The sequence below is a fragment of the Melanostigma gelatinosum genome (genome assembly GCF_949748355.1).
Source record: "Melanostigma gelatinosum genome assembly, chromosome: 10".
NCBI classification, from domain to species: Eukaryota; Metazoa; Chordata; class Actinopteri; order Perciformes; family Zoarcidae; genus Melanostigma; species Melanostigma gelatinosum.
Genome location: NC_136643.1, coordinates 15,891,206 through 15,905,445, shown reverse-complemented (window position 1 = coordinate 15,905,445; position 14,240 = coordinate 15,891,206). Strand labels below are relative to the sequence as shown.

Below are 14,240 nucleotides of genomic sequence, written 5' to 3'. Positions count from 1 at the left end.
TGCTATCTTTTATTATTAGCCACTTTTACTCAGCTTTAGTAAATTGAATTCCCGTATCTCCCTGTTTCCTCTGCATATATATCTCCCTCCTTTAAATCCTTTATAAACTCTAAACCCTCTTAAAGTGTAACTGGAATATTCCTGTTTTAATAAGTCTCATAAAAGAGTCATATGCTTCATTTCTAGGTCCTGTCTGCTATAACGTGAGAGTGACTGATGTACCTTAACTTTGGCCTCTTCAAAAGTTACAGTTGGACACAGAGCTCAACATTTTACCCGCCTTGCATGCAAATTCACAAATAAAAAAACTCGCGCCACGGCAAAGCACATGGAAGACCCACCGCTCTCTTCCGCTTAATGCATCAGAAAGTAAAACATTTGTGACGTAAATAAACATCGAAACGTATTTTTAAATCTTCATAACGGAGATAAGTATTGAATTTGACCTCCCGTGTATTTTATAAAGTACGTTACTCTGCCAAACTACGTGACTACATTTTATGCATCTTACAGGACCTTCCGGTGGCGCGGGAAACGAACATCTTGATCAGCGTGCAGCTGCAGGATCCGTACTGTTCACTGCAGAGCTGCTGCACGGTTCACTTCTGTGTCTCTGTTTGTGTGCAACTAGTATTCAAAGAAAAATGCCAGCCACCCGCTCCAAGGTAAGAAAAGCTGCCGAACGTTCTTCTCCATTTGATCCGTTACTGTTAATACTACTTTATTGTCTTCTTGACAATAAAACATCCCGTTAGGACCACTACGTAACAGTTAAGGGTCACCATTAAAAGGGCCAGATAAGTTTACGTGAAGTTAACTTAAAAAAAGTTTAGAAGGAGGTAACTTTAATTTAGCTTATTCATTTACAACGACTAAAGTCAGTTGTATTGAAATATACATGAGCCAGTTACTACTACATGCTTACATTTGACCAGGTTTAACCAACAGGGGTGTGTCCCATGTGCAAAACTATGTTACAGTTTGATCTGCAACATTAGTGTTGATTAATCCATTGACAGAAAATGTATATGTAAACATTTTAACAATTAAGTAATCTACTTAAGTTAAAAAATAACTGGTTGTGGCCAACATTTTTGGTGGCTTTTAGCATCTAAAAGCTTGATAGCATAATCATTACTCGGTCCTCTCATAAATTATTTGAAGTCTAGCAAGCGAGATCACACCGTCCGCTCTGTAGATGTTGAGTCAGAAGTTGGTATTTGTAACTCAGCCTGATTAGACGCTCTGCTGTCCTCAGAGGTCAGAGGTCGATGGTATCCGTATCAGGGCTGGTATTGTCAGGTGGCATGTCTGCAGACACAGAGGCCTTCCTGTGCACTTTGGTAGCTGTTTCCTGAACTTGCTTGGTATGATCTACAGAAACTTGCCGCCCAGCCTCCGTCTTCCAGGATGAGTTTGAGGAGCTTCCGCAGCGTCCCTCTGGTTCCCGAGACGTCCTCTTCTTCTTCCTCTGATGACAGTTGTGACAGCTTTGGCTCTGATGGAGGCTTTGCAAACACGGTAACGATACAATATCTAAGTCTTCCTAATGTCAATAACATGGTGGTGATCGTGTGGGGTTTTTTGCAACACCATCTGCAACTAAAGAATGTGTCTGTTTAGAGGAGCAGCTTATTAAGACCGACAACGAGGACGACGACGACGACGGCGAAACCAAAGATGTTTAAAGCGTCATCGGAGGAGGACACACGCAGCGGGTTTGAGGAGAGTGTGATCAACAGCCAGATGAAAGCCATGGTATGTTTTCTAAAACTGGAACATATTTCAGAACCTCCTCAGACAGAGTTTAGTCCTAGTTATTAATTGTATTCTCTTTCAGAAAGTAGACTCTGAGCCTCTGAGGCGTGGCCGCAGGTCCACCATCCTGAAGGTGGCCATGACATTCCCCACCAAGAAGACGGGCAAGAAGAGGCCTGCATCCGAACCACTCGCTCAAAGTGAAGTACCGGACTCCGACTCTGAGGGGGAGGAGAACTTCATCAACAAGAGAGCCCTGAATATCAAGGAGAACAAAGAAATGGTACAGTTTGCTCTATTTATTTCACAATAATTACTTTCATTATCTGGTATTATGAACTGAACTTTGACCTGAACAGCCTCCATTTTTACTCTTTCATTCATGTTTTATGCATTTTTCTTCTTTTTTTTTTAGCTGGCGAAGCTCATGTCAGAGCTGAACAAAGTACCCGGACTTTTCCCAGGACGGAGGGCAATGTCTGCATCTACTACGGTAATTAACCCTGACGATGAACATGTGACACATGTTGGGTTATCAGTGCTCCATATTAATCGGGACCATTTTTGTCTTATTCAGCCTCGACAAGCACCTCGGTGGTCAGCGGGAGCTCCTAGAACTCTTCGGAGAAACTCCGAGCGTTTGTCTCGCCCCCACACGCGGTCCCGCACGCAGGTGGACGGACCCCCCAGCCCGACTCCAGAAGAAGAGCCCGAGGACGGCTTCAGCCTGGTTCGCAAAAGCCGCTACTTCGAGGAAGTCGATGAGCCAGTGAGTCGCGTCACAAACCGCCTCGCGTGTCTCGTCGCCTTTTTTACATTGCGTCAAATCGTCTTAATGAACTGTACGGGCATTAACTGCATTTTATTTCATGCGCAGCCCCGCCGCCGCTCCTTCAACGGCGTGAACGCCATCCCTCACATGGTGCGGCCTGTGGACGACGTCACAGAGACGGAGCTGCGGGGCATCTGCAACAACGTGCGGGAGAAAGTCTACAACAGCTCCACCGTAGGTCCCGCATTCGCTGCAAAAGATTTGAGCGGCTGCATTTGCTTGTTGAGCTCTTTGCCTGAAAACTTCTCTTTTTTTTTTTTTTTCCAGGGATCCACTTGCCACCAGTGCCGCCAGAAAACAATCGACACCAAAACCAACTGCCGTAACCCAGAGTGTGTCGGGGTCAGGGGTCAGTTTTGCGGCCCTTGTCTTCGTAACCGGTACGGAGAGGAGGTCCGTGACGCTCTGCTGGATCCGGTGAGTACCTAAAACCTACGAGGTTGTGTTCTCGTGAGTGTGTTGAGCAGGTCTGACTGACTTCTTAATCGTTGTTCGTGGTAGGAGTGGCAGTGCCCGCCATGCAGAGGGATCTGTAATTGCAGCTTCTGTCGGGCCAGAGACGGCCGCTGTGCTACAGGAGTGTTGGTGTACCTGGCTAAATATCACGGATTTGACAATGTGCACGCCTACCTGAAAAGGTGACCGGAGCATTTGCAAAATTTGAAGTGTGTTTTATTTAGACTTGACTGTCTGTGTTTTAACACTGAGACTCATTTTATGTTCACTGCAGCTTGAAAAAGAAGCTGGAAGAGAGAGGCGAGTGAGATGTGGAGGAAGGAGCTGATCCTGGACCTGACCAGTGGCGGGCCGTGCATTTTATACCTGGGCCTTCACTGCTGTCCTTGCAGCTGAAATACCACCTTATAACCACATTGTGGCACCACAGCTATTATTCATTTTTAAGGCTGTAACTATGTACATCTTCGTATTAAACCGTTCGGTACGAGTCGTTTGAATAACGCTCGAGCATTTCGAAAATGCAAAAGCCTCCATTCAGGAAAATATATAACATCCTCAGCTGGTCTGGCTGTGGGATCCACCGTCATTCCTTAACGACAAGCCACGACCCAAAGAGATTGGTATAGGATTTTACTTTCACAACTTGAACGTACTGCTCTGCAATGTCTTTCCTCCTCTCAGCACTCTCTGTCATGGTGCAGCTCAACTCAGTCAGAATGCATTTTGATTGGCTGAGCTGCATCACGTGATGTGATTCACTACCCATCAGCCTCTGCTGGCTGTTAAGTTTCGTTTCACGACAGTCACGTGCTCGCCCACTGACCAATCACAGCACACTCTGCACTTAGCGGGAAAGCTACAGATGAACACTGAGCGGCATGTAACGCTGACGTCATTATAGGCCGGCTAGCAGGCGCTGACGCGTCAAAGAATACGCCCAACATGTCAAACTAAAGATCTGGTTGGTTGAACACGATGACAATCAACAATATCGTCTCCATTTACTTTAATCTGCACTGGCTGCAGGTGAGAGTCTGCAGGCCTCTGGCTCTGTTCTTACCTAGAGACACAGATGAGATCTGATTGGATAAAAGCTCTACTTAAAACAAGCTGCACTGGAAGCAGAGCAACTGAGGAAGACAGTAGCTGTGCAATGAGAACATAAGACAATGGGAAAAATATTTTTATAAATTATAATACATGTAGTGTATTGAAGAAAAATTATTAAAATATTATTAAAAAAAATATATATATAGCTTTGTGATTCTGTTTAGGCCAGCAGAGAAGGCCTTGCAGGTCCTGCCGGCCCGCCACTGGACCTGACTGACATGCGCTGTGATAATTCCTACCAGTCCAAACATTCATGGTGTTTCAAGCATTATAACACAATGCTAAATGTTTTTTAGCATTGACTGACATCTGGAGCAGGGCCATGCTGCCAGTTCTCTCCAGCCTGACGCTTGCGTTGTTGTTTTCCTGCCTGTTCTAAAGAGTTTTTACATTAAGACTGGTTGATCGTAAACTAAGGTGGCCCAAAACCAATTTTTAGGAAGATGTCTCGTACTTGATTGTTGTCCGTGGATCTTAAATGTTTTAAGACGCATGATGTATATATTCCCATCGCACGAGATCATAGATGAATCGGGCATGACCTACTGTATTTTTACATTGTTTTAAATGTTACAGCTTTTGTCTTTCTCTCTTTTTTTTATAGTTGCAAATTAATGCTTGTGTTTTTACAAGTTCTGTAAATCTGCTGAAAGTGTAAATGTAAAAAATAAAACTAAAAACACACAAAAGGTTTGCTCTAGTTGGGACGTTGTGCAGAAACGGCCCGATGATCTGCATGCCGCTGAGGTGGTGCAGGTGGAAAGGGCTCTGGGGTCCACTGCCTCTCACTTCTACACCGAGAGGAGCTGTGCGATATACTACAGCGCCTGGTTAAATATCCTTCATTAGATAACTGTCACTAATGGTGTGGAAACAATTAGCACACTCTAATGGGAATCTCATACCTGTAAATCATTTTATCCTGTTAAAGCACATTCTCGCTCTGCTCCAGTCTCTTTGGCTCATTTTCTGCCTTCCACTGTTAAGTAGGAATCGTTGAAGGTGCCACTGGAGTGGCAATAGAGTTATGGCCTGCATTTTCTGCTCAGAAGTGCGATACTCTACGCGGAATGACACGGAATTAACCTTTGTGTCGCTCATCTTTGAAATGTACTTCATTCGACCTGCGCCAGGACACGCTGATTATACGATACTGTTTCAAAAAAAATAATCAGCGGCTGATTACTTCTTCAGTGTAATGGCAGGTGGAGGTTATCCTGCTGCTGCTTGTGTTTATCAGGCCCTGTGCTCCGAACAGGAAGCGTAACGCTGAACTGTTGATGGGAATATCTGTTGTGCAGATGCTTGATTTGTACTGTACATTTTCATTGAAGTGTTAATCACTGCAGAATCTGTGTTATCAGTTTTCTTTGACTTGACTTATCACTCTATCCAGAACAGTGGCAGCTGTAATTACTGTTCTTGAAACATGCAGGAGAACATGATGATGGAAGATCTCGAGGAGCGTGAAGGCTGGAAGTTTATCAACGTTTCCCACCGCTGTTAGCAAGCTGCGGTCAGTGTAGAGAGTAAGTTTGAGGGTGAAACTCATGTTAAAAAGACGACACCATCCTGTCTGCACAAGCTTTAACGGGTCAAATAATCACAATTTACAACAATAAGCTGCATTAAAGGGACTACACAAACAAAATACTGATAACATTTAACTACAAAAGGCATAATATACAATAAAGAAGTTGGAAACTAGTGAATGTTTGTATTTAGCATGATCAAAAAACTATGAGCAAAACTATTTTTACATCAATCCAATTGTTTTAGCATTGAAATCATATGGATGGACATGAGCCCGGCTACATCAACAAAGCGAGAAGAAGCTCTGACAACACGCACAGGAGAGCAACGTCATTCTCTGCTCAGACATCACTGCACTACATTCAACAAATGGGGTTTGCTGCAATAATGATGTTCAGAATGTTAAACGCAGCGTCTTTAAGAGACTGAAGTTTCCATTGCGATGTTTCGTAGAAAATGTCCCTGCAGCATGAAAAACGAGTGGGCTGACTATATGCCCTTGTTGTGGTCTTGGTCTCGCAGCAGCGTCTCTGAGAGAGTTTGCTGTGTGTTCACACACTAATAGGTGAAAGCAATGTTTATTTCCAGTTCACAGTGTCTATTGTCAGAATATGGCCACAGCAAATGAATAGACTGCAGAATATGGACTTTACCATCTTAGACAATCAGTGGAGAAATGTGCAAAGGGAACTTCACACCCTCACCACGACTCACCATCCAGGCTTTGAAGCGTGTTCATGAATCCAGCGGTCCAACGAGTACATGGTCCAGCACGATGTTGACTGTGAATTCACACATGAGCTTTTACACAAAAACACATCAGATCACCTTATAGGATGCTCTCATGACGGCTGCTTTGCTCTCCTTTATCAAATGGATTGTAGACGCAGCGTTAGCAGTACCTGGAAAACTATCACATCCTCATGTGGTGTTCATCAATGGAGAGAAAACATTGTTAAATTCAAATCAGACTTAATGTATGCTGTGTGTCATTTGATGCTGGATAACCACGGAAACTATCACTACTGTTTCTAGATCAATGAATGGTAAAATGGCCCAATAGTGACTGCATAGCACACACACACACACACACACACACACACACACACACACACACACACACACACACACACGTTCATCTTACTGTATTACTTTCAGCTCAATCTGTGGCCTCTTCAGCCCCAAAACAAAAAAATCCTTCATTTCCCATTATACTGTTTGGGTCAGCAGTCTTATTTTTCTTTAAATTAATTGGGTTTTGTATCCTATGGGTGGTCCTCAGTCGAAGGTTAGCTACCGGTAATTAACATTACTTTCCCCAATATGAGCCTCTCGTGTGTTACCATGACATTAGAGTCACAGAGATAAGCATCTTTATTTTATTCTTTTTGAAGGAAAATACACTTATTTCTTACCGAAAGTTTGATAAAAGATGTCGCTGGAGGCAGCGGCCGGTTAGCTTAGCTTAGCATGAAGATTGGAAACAAAAGGATACTCTGGATGGGAGAAAGAGCTATCCAGCTTTCAACAAATAGCTGTTTCCAGTCTTTATGCTCAGCACGATACACACATGAGGGTGAATCTTCTCATCTAACTCTTGGCAAGAAAGTATTCCTCTCAGGTTTGGATTTAAAGTGATCGATTCCATTTCATATTTTCTTCATCACACTTGTGACTAACAGTGACTCGCTGAAAATATTTTGCGATCCAATAATTCACAAATCCAATAGGTCCTCTATCATTGCTGTTTACTCATAATGAAGTCGGTAAATCTAGTGTTTGTTAATTACACAACTGTTGACACAACAATGAAGCAAAACAATAAAATACAATATTATTGACACAGCAATATTACACAGATATTGACACAACAATAAGCATAAAAAATATGCCAGGTCATATATTACCAGGAATACTAACATTAATATCACGTTTATTCGATACATTTGTCGTATCTGGGTTGTATTTTGTCTTGTCTCATTCATGAGTAGAACATTATATTCATTGCAGGTTTTTTTGTGTTGTTATACATTATAAAAATGGTAAATAATTAAAATGATCACATGATGATACCAATACAATGTAACTTATATTAAACAACTCCTCTTTTTTTCCTCCAAAAGGAACATTTCCAAAACTATTATTAGTATAATAAAGATGCACTTGAAAATACTAGTCCTGTATTAACTACCAATGATCATCCACTTTGGCGTGATGAATATTTAGGGAAGTAATTGTTTACAACGCTCAAGCATTGAGCTGATCTGGTAATCAGGCTATGAAATACAATATTTATTCATTAGAGCAGATTTAATGAGGCCTTGCGGCGCTAATTATGAAAACCAGTGTAGCAGCAAATGAGTAGCGCACGGTGTCGGGCTGCGGGGTACCTGTAAGGAGGGACTGGGGGTTGAAGTGCCCTGAGTGCCATGGCACACTGAGCAGCAACACACAGCCCTGACTGTGGCCGTCCAGCCCACAGCTATACATCAGCTGCCCTGCAGACAGGTCGCAGATGGGCCCCGCATCCCAGCATGCCCTGCTCTCCTACCTCCAGGAATTAAGGCTGGCTTTCCCCAAAGCATCTTATTGTCCAGATTATCTGTTTTATCGCAACAAAGTACAACATCTCAGTGCAGCGGTGCTGCAGGTGGACGTGCTCAGAGCAGCAAGGCTTTTAAATGTTGTGCCACTGATCTGCTGCCAGCCATGATCCTGGAACAGGTTGAGCGCTTATTCTGCAGTTTCTATTTGTATGCAGCTCTGAAGATACATGGTAGTGTTCACAGCATAATATGGGTTTTGATTGACTGATATTTTCATTATGGCTGCAGGGTAGCGTGGAGACTGTTAATTTGCTTGGGAGTCCTGCAGGTCTACAGTGATTGTAGTAGAGCCAGAAGAAAAGCTGAATAAATGAAACTCACAGGGCACAATCACAATCTGTGGGTCAAAATCAACTGATTAATTATAATTTCAATCTGTCAGGCCTCTGCAATAAACACCCTTTCAGACTCGCTGCTTAATAACCAGCTTTACATGGTACAAATGTAACATGGTACACCTCGTGAAGCTAGATTATTATGAATGAAAGATAATTGGATAAGTACAAATTGTGATAATAAAACGAGGAATTATCTAAAATGTTCTTTGTTTTGATGCAGCTCAGCGAGATATCTTTCCACGCAGGAATCTCCTTTCTGGCTCTGACTTCTACATCCTGGAAAGCGTAGTGAGGAGAGTGCTGTTAAATGCACAGTGAGTGACTCTGGGTGGCAGAAGGCTTATGACATGTTCCTTTCCTCCTGTACCAGCCTGCAAAGTGATGGAAACAGCAGTTTGGTCCAGGTGTCAGGGACATTATCAAAGAAAAGGGCTGCCGGCAGTTGCTCCATCTCACAGGAAATTGCCAACTCACCCTAACAAAGAAAGGCATAAGTGCACTTGCTGCTGCCTTCAAAGCGAGCGTGATAAGATGACATTATAAATACAGAATTGTTCATGGAGGTGGAGGGGTATAGGCACATCAGGAAGCTGAACTTGACAATTCTGTTTTTCATGTGAGTGCCTAAAAAAAACCTGTATGGGTTTATCTAAAACAAAATCAGCTTCTTATCCACTTGGGATTCATCGATTCCACAAATGGGTTGAGCTGGTATTGTGGGATGTTTGTATTTCAAAGTAGTTGCAGCTTCACATGGTTCACATGGTTCACGTCTCAGCTCCAGGAGGAGTGAGACGACTGAAAGAAAAGAAACACAATTTACAATACACTGAGAAAAAGTATTATAGGGATTTTAATTGCTTATTTCATTGGACACAAAGTCTTGTCTTTGTCACCAAAACATTTGTCGAAAAGGTTAAAAAAGAAAATCAAAGAAGCCACCAAAATGCATGCCCATGGTCTATCGAAGCTGGTGCTAAATAATGTGGACATGCTGTGACATGAAGCTGCTGCTGCTCAGGGTGTTGAGAGTTTGCTGCCAGATACAGCATTCAGATATAGTTCTCCATGGCACCTGAAGGGGGAGCTCTCATACAGGCGACTTGCTGCACTTTAAATCTTCCTTCAACTTTCAACAAGTCTTCAGGAAATGGAGGAGAAAGTGAAAGGGCCATCAGAGCTTTGCCTCACATATCACATACCTTTAATCAAATACAAGAAACTCTCCAGCACACCAGGAAACACTCAAAGAGTTGTGTAATGTGTGACAGAAATTAAGTGGAGCTCCACCTTATATCTTTAAAGAGGAGGCTTTTGCACCTGCAGCACCAGAGCTGAATATTCAGCAATCTGTCAGCAGGACGATGACATTGTCTGAGCACAGTGTTGTGAAACTTCACATACAATTCTCTTAAGGAGTCCAGCAGCACACTTTGACTGCTGGAGGGGGGAGGGGAAGGTGGGGGTAATTATGACCAGGGGAACACAGGGTTGTAATCTGTAAATCTATTCTTACCCTAAGTGAGAACTGGTACATTGGATTGATTTTATTGCGATCATACATTATAAATGGGGCATGGAGGAGCTTACAGCCTTGAGATGGTGGTGCTCACGTGCTTCATTAATTTTTACTTCATTAACTCTCTCCTTCAGACCCTTCAACACACAATTCACTGCCGACCATGAATTCCTGGCTACAGGCAAATGGACAAGCTCGGGTCGACTTTCAGTGGAGTGGACACACTGAAGTAACGCTGTCAAAACAAATCAGTAACACATGAAATATACATAACCTCAGATCAATGCGTATTCATGCGCGAGGTCACGTCTTTTCTGAATTTGTGGCATTACAAATTCTTTTTTTCATAAAGAATAAAAGTCACAATGAGATGAAGTGCTGTATCAATTTAGCTGTCAGAACGCCGTTCCAATCACAGAAACAAAAAGCACGGGAACACAAACACTGAGGGGAAAGAGTCCACAAGAAATCGAATACAGCATTTCTTGTTAATTCTGCTATTGACTGCAGGCCATTTTGGAACATTTACGAGTGTCACTTTCATTGTTTTTTATAATTCATCAGTGATTGGTCTAAAATCCTCATCCTTACGTAGCTATTCATGCAGTGTGCTTACTTACTTCTGTGTTTACCAATTGACAAACCATGTAGGTTGCTGCAGCGGTCGCTTTTTGTCTCGCAGCAAAGAATTTCAGAATTCCAGCAGTGGGCCCTTTTGAATGGACCATTTGTTTAATATTATAGCCTTAAACCTAACAACAGCAATCAGTCATGAATGCGCCTATGCATGCTGCTCTGCCCCTGCGTCACCATTAACTCCAGACAAGTGATGGCCTTCGCTGGTTTGCAAGGTGAGGGAAGGGAGGGTGTCAAGGAGGTAAAGAGGAATAAATGGATGGTGTTGGTTTGCGTTTTTTCCCCTCTCTTATCTTAATGATTGACCTATTCAGCAACAGTGGGAGTGTGTGTGTGTGTGTGTTGTGAAAAATCAACAGTGGGTGCAGAATTCTTGAGGAAAGTTGGAGAGAGACTTGGTGAGAGCATGTGTGGCAGAGAGCTATAGCTGGGGAGTTTTCAGGCTGAACTCAAATGTGCATCATTGGACTTTAAAGACACCCTCCAGAGATGCTTCAAGACATAAAAATCATCTTCTTGGAGTATGGATTTGTGTCTGATATGTTGTTTTCTTCCAAAAAAAAAAGTTTGAATACTTCATGAAGAATTTTTCTTCTCCGTCTTTGCAAAAAAAACAGAATCTATGAATACGCAAACATGTTTCACCAGACACGAGACGCCTCCTACTTCATCCATTCTCACTGTATCCTGTAGGCTTCTCGTCTTGGACCATGATTGGCTGCCAAACGAGTAGTGATGTCACGAAAATACAGGCTTTTCAAATCCAGCATTTGTATGTAGCTTGAGTGCATCTGTGTTGAGTCTCATATGGAGGCGGTGAAGTTGTTCAAGCTTCAAACCTGTTGTCAGACTCTTCCCTCACTGAGCATGAGAACAACACACATCAGTGAGCAGGCACTAAGTGCTTTTCCTCTGAGGCAGCATAAACTTCTTAACATTTCAAATCGCTTACGACAGCTGTCCCGGAGAACATTTGTGAGATCTGTTTCACCACACATGTTGAAATGATGATTCCCTCATTACATTTGCCATCAAACAATATCTCCAAAGCTAACAGTTGACAAAATCCAGTTAAAACATTCAAGGGGAAAGCTCTTAAAGGAAGAATTAATGGGAGCAAAAGAAAAACAGCTCTTAGACAATTAGCACCAGAGACCACTCTATAATCTTAAGATTATTTTCACCACTTTAAAAGCAGCACACATGTTTTGTATTGTGGCGGGGCCGAATGAACAACACTTGAATGGATTTGATTTGGTCCCCCTAATCTGCATTTCCTTCAACATGCCTTTCTTCTGTTACAAAATGTCAGTGTTGATCAAATCCATCTGGAATAAGCTCAGTGTCTGTCATCCCAGTTTCAAAATCTTTCACAAGACTTTTCCCAAGAGGGAAGAATAAAGCGTTTGGTCTGAGGCGTGTTTCCAGTTGTCGCCTGTGATTAAACGTTAATTTTGTTTCGTTTTTTCTGTGTGTAAACTGTCTGGAAATTAAGATGCATCTTATTAGAATCCTTAATATAGTATGTATACACGTTGAAAATAATCAATGTGTAAAACCTTATTTATCAGATTATCTATCACTTAAATATTATGGATTCTCAAGAAAATATCTAAAACCTCCGCGATACATATAGAGACGTCTTGTTGATGACCCCAAAAACTTGTATGAAATTATGATTCAAAACTGAGTGAAATGAATCTGCGGTTCGTTTTTCTCGAGAACCCAGAGGGCCCTCCACAGGGCCCACAGGAGTCCCCAGACCTCACTTTGAGAACCACTATATTAGATCTGGTTAACAGACACATCCCAAAGCTATTTTCATTTAAATAACACATTGTATTTTTGTGGATTAAAAAAAAAAAAAAAAAAAAAACTGTAATTGCAAAATCTGTAATTTAACCCTGGGGCTGGTTGCTTAACCAAACATGCTTTGGCTGGTTAGGCTTAGTCACAGAGGAAATGTCTGGCACACAGATTGAATTTGTTCTCTCTGAAGTCAAAGGCACGAAAACAATTAAGTGTCTGCCGCACATTTCACTGTGTACCACTTGACACCGTTTTTCACATCACTGGGGCAATTGTCTGCCGAGAGTGACGAGACAAAGACATTACTTCCAATGTCTCGAAAAAAAGATGGCACAGTTATTTTCTGATTTGGAAACATTTCAATTAAGCCACTGGTGGAGATAATAAACACAATGGTGAGAGACTTGCACGGTTGTCTTTTGTGCTGTCACGTCCATTTTCAGGATGGTTACATGCCGTTAAACCAGAGGTGCATCAGAGGGAGCTTTGGTCCCGGAGGTAGATACGTATGTGTGTGTGTGTGTGTGTGTGTCACTATCCTCCAGCCCCTTCCCCTCCTCTACCTTCGTCTTTCATTCAACGTCGAGTCCTTTCAAAACAAGGTGAAGTTCAGCAAAGTTTCTCTGCAGAGATGATCAAACAGTCACATCACTAATGGCGATGGGTGACAGGGCCAGTGAATACAGATCAGCTTTAATTGTGGTGGGTCTTACTGCCACTGTCTGTCAATCTGAGCCTTTGAATTGGTGAAAATGTGCTCTGTTCATTCTGTTAAATGACGTATCCAATTAAATGCTTAAGAATTCATGATCTTCAGTCAAGGTTAAATGAAAGCAGTTACTCCTGTCAGTAAGGTGATTAAAAGCTGACTACATCAGGCACATTTTGTGCAAAAATTAAAATTTGGAACTAAAGCATGAATCTTTGTTCATTATGCGCAGTCCTGCTATATAAATGTCCAGCACAGTCGCTCTTAATCACTTTGTTCATTTTAAATCTCACTTTAGTCCTTTTTTGAATAAAAGACATCCCGGTATTCAAATGACAGTGTTGTACATGGTACTCATGGAACTGTTGACAACTTTCTCAGCAGCAAAGCTGCTTTTAAAAAGCACATTGTTTTTGTTCTTTTTTTAATACTGCAAACTAAAAAAAAAAAATGCAGGTTGAGACCTTGATAGGCAGCCAGTTTAATATAATGCAAAGTAATGTTTGTCCCATTCCTTTTTTAACTATGATTGAAGGGATAGAGCAACTGCTGCTCAGCAAAACAAAGAAAAAAGGTTTTTTGACAATTGGTTTAAATGAACAAGTGCACCGCAGCAAGAAAAATAATTTCCTCCCAACAAGATGAATGTTGCGCCGGGTTATTAATGAGCATACATAATGTGCGTGTGCAAGTAACTTCTCTGTGTTGTGATGAATGTGACGATGGAGGTGAAGAGCATGTTGACTAATGAGTGTTGTCCAGGGATCTGATCCCGGGGGCCACTGGGGAGAAAGCCACCGTCTGGATTTCACACTCCACACGATGTTAATACCCACGAGGTCCACCAGTCAAGCTGCTTGTTAAAGAATCACCACTGTCATTTCTACATTCCCTCTGACCCATCCAGATCCAGGTTCAATTGCTGTTTGTA

General features: G+C 42.2%; 1 protein-coding gene across 1 annotated transcript; it reads left to right on the top strand.

Moving 5' to 3' along the window:
- The first annotated feature begins 580 nt into the window (after nt 1–580).
- Nucleotides 581–5,118, top strand: cdca7a (cell division cycle associated 7a). Its single transcript, XM_079276517.1, has 10 exons — nt 581–665; nt 1,381–1,521; nt 1,624–1,758; nt 1,841–2,041; nt 2,174–2,251; nt 2,336–2,527; nt 2,636–2,764; nt 2,858–3,007; nt 3,092–3,228; nt 3,321–5,118. The coding sequence occupies exons 1-10, from the start codon at nt 645–647 to the stop codon at nt 3,352–3,354; spliced, it is 1,218 nt and encodes a 405-aa protein (XP_079132643.1). The 5' UTR covers nt 581–644; the 3' UTR covers nt 3,355–5,118.
- The last annotated feature ends 9,122 nt before the right edge of the window (nt 5,119–14,240 follow it).